The 6,583-nt window shown below is 32.9% G+C and overlaps 1 protein-coding gene across 1 annotated transcript in view; it reads left to right on the forward strand.

Annotated features, from left to right (window-relative positions):
- Positions 1-3,823, forward strand: part of add1 (adducin 1 (alpha)) — a 97,703-nt gene extending 93,880 nt beyond the window's left edge. The window contains exon 17 of the mRNA XM_073824534.1: positions 861-3,823. Coding sequence (XP_073680635.1) covers positions 861-1,159 — 299 coding nt within the window. The 3' untranslated portion in view covers positions 1,160-3,823. The remainder of the gene's footprint in view (positions 1-860) is intronic.
- The last annotated feature ends 2,760 nt before the right edge of the window (positions 3,824-6,583 follow it).

Consider the following 6,583-nt stretch of genomic DNA (forward strand, 5'->3'; position numbering starts at 1 on the left):
CATGATAAAATTATTTATTTATATATCATTTAATAATGATAATTTGAATAATTCAATTAATGAAAGTACTATTTAAAGTATAAATTAAAAAATATATATTTATATATTATATAAATGCACTAAAAATGCATTTAAATTTTTTTAATTTTATATTATTATTCATTATGATTATTATTATTATTATTATTATTTGTATATTATTATTATTATTTATATATGCAATTATATAATTTAACAATGAACCATTTTAATAATTAATCAATTAATTAACAACAGCACTGTTCAAACTTGGATACTTTAAATGTTTAAAAAAAGTTTTAATATTAAGTATATATTTATTATTATTATGTGTATACAGTTTTATTATATAAAATTTTTCCCTTGTCTGCATTTATCCTTTTCATGTTATTTTATTTTATCTAACTACATAAATATATTGAAATAATGATTGAAAGTGCAGTCTGTTAAATAAGTAAATGTGTATACATATGCACACTGTATAGATTTTTTTAAGCATTAATATGTACGATTGCTTAAATTGAGATTCTAATGTTGCGAACTCGGCTCAATTTTTCATGATTCACTTTGAAACATTTGTTGTGTTTGCTTGGTATAGCTAGTTTTTCTTAATGATGTAATTGCATTGGGTTGCGAGTGTTTCATTTTGTGGCGGTTTGATAATTAAAGCTGTATCTGGACATGAATGTAGTTTTGGAGGGATTCTAGTTTTGCAGTCAGAGATTTTGACGCTTCATGTATAAAGAGCCAAACTGTTGAGCGCTGGATTTTCCCCTGGCCCGTCTGCATATCTCAAGTTGATCTTAAAACTCACCATTGTCTTTTCCCATCATCCTCCACAGAGGCACAACAGGAACAGACGTTCAAAGACGAAAGTGACGCCGCCACTTTAAGACAGACCCTCCCCGATCTGACCCCCGATGATGTCTCCGAAGTCGCCGCCCTCCCCGCAGAAGACCCCGCCCCCGAACAGACAGACTCCGCCCCTCAGCCCGAGGGGGAGGAGCCTGCCGCCGGGGACGACGCGGCTGGTGATCACGGCAGCGACGAATCGCCCAACAAATCCCCGTCAAAGAAGAAGAAAAAGTTCCGCACCCCGTCGTTCCTAAAGAAAAACAAAAAGAAGTCTGAAACCCAGTGAGGAAGCTTTTGCTCAGGCGTTCGGCAATACCTTTCCTTTAAATCGATTTGTTTTTTGTACTGTTCACATTTCGTGTGTCGATCTCTTTTTATTAAAGCGTCGGATTGTTTTTATTCTTTTAATAAATGCTGGCTGAAGTGCACTTTAAAGTGCGGCTCGTTAAGCATGTTCAACACATCTGTTTTTATAAGAAAAAAAACTTGATCTGAATAACAATAACCACTATAATGTATCAAATGTTATCATTAGAGAAAATGAATTGATTGATGAAAGAGTTAAAATCTGCTCTGCTGCATGTTTATGATTTTTCAAATCGCGTCTGTAAACATCTAAAAAAATCTTAAAATGCCACATATAATCATAACAACTCATCCAACCAGGTCTAAAAGAGTGTAAAACATGCTTATGATAACATTCTGATCAGCTCAAATTCGTTTTTGAAGGAGTTTTTGAAATGGCTGAATCTCACAAAACCTGTTCTTCACACAATTTCTCCCCAACGTGTTTTATTTAACGTTTTATTATGATGCTTTCATAACAAATAAGCACATTTTCATCACAGTTGTCTGCAAAAGACATGCTTTTAGCATGAAATCAAGGAGAACTGGGGTCAAAATGTGTGCAATTGCTATGAAAATAATGTCAATTTAAAATGATTTTAAGAAAATGCTTAATTTTCGGCTTATATCTGTTTCTTCTGTTGTAACATACTAAAAAAACAGCTTTCCAACTCATGTAAAGGTTGTTTTAAAACTAGCTGTGACTTTCATCCTGCGGTAATATGAATGACTTGTGTTTGCTTTTGCTTTTATACATATATTTTTAGTTATTTTTAGCTCTAGGTTGTTTAGTTTTGTTCAGACACGTCAGTAACTTGATGACACTGTTGTAAATGACACTATTAAACATTCTGTGTAGTTCATCACAGACTCCGTTATTGGTTTCAAACAGATGATGATGCATTGCGTGTTCGGGATTGGTGTTTTCATACAGACGCTAACAAACACACTTCTTTGGTGTGTTTATAAAAACACTGTGAAAATATTCACTCAACCATCCTGAAATAACTACACATAAAAGAAACGCGCTTTAAAATTAATGCAGCATCTGAGTGAATCTCACAGGGAAACGTTCAATTCATATTTCAACACATTTAAAAGACTAACTTTTTTTGCATATGCAATCTAATATCCTTGTTACTGTAATGCAGTAACAAAAAAAGTGAGAATTGTGAAAAGTCGCAATAACCTTTTTAAAAATTTTATTTAGTGACAGAATTGTATGGAAGTTAATTTCCGCCACTGAATAAAAAAATAAAAAAGGTAATTGCGACTTACCTCACAATTTACTTTTTTCTTGCAATTTCGAGAATTTTTTTTTTTTTTACTTTTTACTTCTTTTTCTCGGAATTGAGTTATAAAGTCCATTTCTGAGGAAAAAAACTTGCAGTTCTGACTTTATAACTCACAATTGTGACTACTTTTCTCACAATTCTGACAGTTTTTCTCACATTTGCGAGTTTATATTACGCAATTCTGACTTTTTTTTCGTAGAATTGTAGGATATAAACTTGCAATTGTGAGTTATAAAGTCCATTTCTGAGGAGCAAAAACTTGCAGTTGTGAGTTTATATCACCCAGTTCTGACTTTATTTTTCAGAATTGCAAGCTTTAATCTCACAATTCTGAGAAAAAGATTGTAAAAAAATTGAAAAAAGTCAGTTTTTTACAGTGTTTCCGCCACTGAATAAAAAAGGTTATTGCGACCTCACAATATACTTTTTTTCTTGCAATTTTGATTTATTTTTTTTATTTTTATTTTTTACTTTTTTCTTAGAATTGTGAGATATAAACTTGAGTTATAAAGTAAATTTCTGAGAAGAAAAAAAAGACTGATATGTTTACAGAATTGCAAGTTTATATCTCACAGTTTTGACTTTATAACTCGCAATTCTGACTTTTTTTCTCACAATTGCGAGTTTATATCTCACAATTCTGAAGGAAAAAAAAGGTAGAATTGTGAGATGACGAGTCATGATAACCTCTTTTTCTTTTACTTTTTTTTAATACAGTGACTGACACGGGCTTCCATATTTCTTTCCAATAAAAATAAAAAACTTTTCTGCACTAAATTAAATTCGTTTTATTTTTCGATCTTTTGATTTGCCGTTGAATTATGAGTTGTATGTTTCTTTACAGATTTTGTGAGATTCACCTGTTGTTGAATGACTAACCTGTGCAGTTGATTAATTCTATAATTGTAACAAATTGCTGTTGAGTTTAACACACAAAAAGTCAGAAAGGAGTGAAATACTAACCTGATCTTTAATTTTTGATGGTGCAAATAGCTTTTGGCTTGTACAGATGAATTCTGGACCAATGTGAAGCCGGCAGTGCGGTTGGAGTTTGGTTTAGACATGAGCGTTTGCTAAAGGACTGCATGGCATTATGGGCTTCTAGCTTGTGTTGTTCGTCCTTCGCACTGTTGATCGTCTGTTGATCTTCTTCTCAGCTGTTCTTCATTTTTAGTTTCTGTTCAATCTCTAAATGCTGTTCTTTTTCTCCAGAATAATTGTATGTAATACAATTTTAAAATCACATTTTCTTTTTTTTCATGGTACTGTTTATTTTGCAACCATGAATAAAACTCCATCTTTAAAAAACAGCCTTGATTTGATGATTTTAATTTATAAAACTGATTTAATACAACTCCTGATGGTAATGTTGTGATTAATAATTCAGGCAATAATGAGAATGATCCTGTTAAAATTTGTGCAACAAATGTATTTACTTCAATGTTTGTTTGAGATCATTGTATACAGTTGCAATCAAAATTATTCAACCACCTTGACTTGCAAGTCATTTCGCTGCAAAGAACAAAATTTTGTGAAAACAATTCAACAAGGCATCAATACACTATTAGATGAAGTCTATTAATACATATTTAATATATAATAAAAATAATAAAAAATCTAATTGGCTCTAAATTATTCAACCCCCAAAAGTCAAATTTGGTGCAGAATCTTTTATTTTTTAAAACCACCAATAAACGCTGCTTGAAAGTGCTTTGAAGCTTCTGTCGCCTCTCTACTGCAATCTTGGCCCATTCCTCACCTGAAAAAGCTTTCAGGTCACTGATAATATTTGGTTTTCACTTTGCCACTGTTTTCATCAAATTCAACCAAATATTTTCAATAAGAATTTAATCTGAAGACTGAACAGACCACTCAAGAACATTCTATGACTGATCCCTGAACCAAGCATAAGTAGATTTGGTTGTATACCCTGGGATGCTTGTCCTGCAGGAAGGTCTATAAAAGAAACACTTAACATTGTTTTTTTTTTTTTATGTTTTCTTTCCACTAGTCTGAAAATACACTTTATGAAAAACCAAAAAGCCCAAAATCTCAAATTTGACAGGTGCATGAAAAAAAAACATTTTTGCCTGCAGTGTCTCCTTAAAAAAGCAATGTTGAATAGGGGTTGAATAATTAGTTATTCAAAATCTTACAACTTAAAAAATTACATTATATATTAATATTATCACCTTTAACATGCCAGTAAACTAGATGCAATTTATGGATCTTCTGAAAAGCGTGTATTTGTAAAGTACAGCAGTCCCTGGGGGGTCGAATAATTTCGATTGCAACTGTAAATCTATAGTGGTGGATAGCAGCTTGTAATGTAATTTTGTTTGTTTTGCATGTAAATACGATGAAATTTGCGATGAAAACGTTCCAACTTTTCAGAGTGCCACAAGCACACCGCGCGTCATGTGGCAAGAACCATCATAACTGTACAGGGATAGAACCACCTATTCTGTAAATTCATCTAGTAGTAGAGCTACTGCAAACGATTTACGGTGCTAGAAATATTTTCATTCTGTACTGAAAATTCCGCGTCGTCTTTAGTCATGGCGAGCGCGCGTCATGTTTGCTTAGCAACGGCAAACGCCACAAGAGCGCAAGCACCTGCGCGCTTTGGAAAGAATGAAAAAACAGCGCTGCTGGCGTTTTCCACCCGTTTTTAGACGCGACATGTTAACGCCCCCTTGAAAAGTTATAGATGTTTTAAAGTCAAACACATCTAATATAAACCAATATACCCAGAGTTGCCAAGTCCGAGGTTTTCCCGCGGCAACTTTTAAACTGTTGCCGCGAGTTTATTCCCCCCCTGCATAAATTATATTTGATTGAAATGCTTGTATTGAAATAATATAACATTAACAACTTATGTACATTTTTGTCCATTTCAGTTTTGTTTTTTTGTTATAAGTGTGCCTGTGTTAATGCCAACTGCTTTGCCAACATTTTGGCTCAGTTGTTTAATTTTATTGAAATTTTAAATATTTCACCCTCATTTCCTTCAAAAAATCAATTTTACCCTCTGTACAAAAAATACTCACACTCAGGACTTTAACGACAAAAATGTCCATTTGTGCAATTTTTTAACACTGGACCATTTGTCTATAAAACGATGCAATATTTGCTAATATGTGCTCATTCTATCGTGTGGTTTGCATGAGAAAAAAAAAGTCAGTGAAAGTGGAAAAAAATATTAATATAACATTTCTATGACACTTTTTTGACATGGACTGTTTTTGTCCATTATGGACCTAAGTGTTAGTTTATATCTGACACTACATAAAAATATAAATGCCTCAAAATTAATGTTGTTGTTCACTGACACACCCAAGAAGCTAATAAGCAAAGAAAAAAAATCTGCTTAACTATTTTTTTTTTCATAAAAAAACACCTGTGGCATTATGTAAACAAACCAGCATTTAAAGGGTTACAATTCAGAAAATGAATGAATGTTTGGTATCTATGGATAGAACAGAGGCTGGTTAAAAAATCAACATCAGTGAAAGTGGAAAAACTGTTTTTGTCCGTTTTTGAACCTAAGGGTTAATTAAGCTGTGTTTAATAATCACAGCAACTGTTAAATATTTTAGGCAGAGGAATTGTATATTTTGGATACTTTTGGGCTATTTTTTAATTAACCATTTAATTGGGCGAGTTTTGTTAGGCAGACCTGGCAACCCTGGGACAGACACACCTGTTTGTTTTGCAGTTATAGACCACATAGGGCTCCTCCACATGGAGCAATTAACAAAATGATGATCATTAATATTTCTGATGCATGTTTTTGGGAGTGCCAGCTCTGGATATGACGCTTTTTGTTTTCAAACTGATATTTAACTGAAAATGAAACTGAAGATTTTTAAGGACTGTAAAATGGCGTCAAGATATTTTTCTGAGGAGGATTTGATTTGTCCAGTGTGCCTTGACATTTTTAGACAACCTGTTCTTCTGTCCTGTAACCACAATGTTTGTAAAACTTGTATTGAAACGTTTTGGGAAAATCAAGCATCTAAAGAATGTCCAGTTTGCAGAAGGAGATCCTCCAAGGATTATCCTCCTGT

Source organism: Garra rufa, chromosome 19, assembly GCF_049309525.1.
Source record: "Garra rufa chromosome 19, GarRuf1.0, whole genome shotgun sequence".
NCBI lineage: Eukaryota > Metazoa > Chordata > Actinopteri > Cypriniformes > Cyprinidae > Garra > Garra rufa.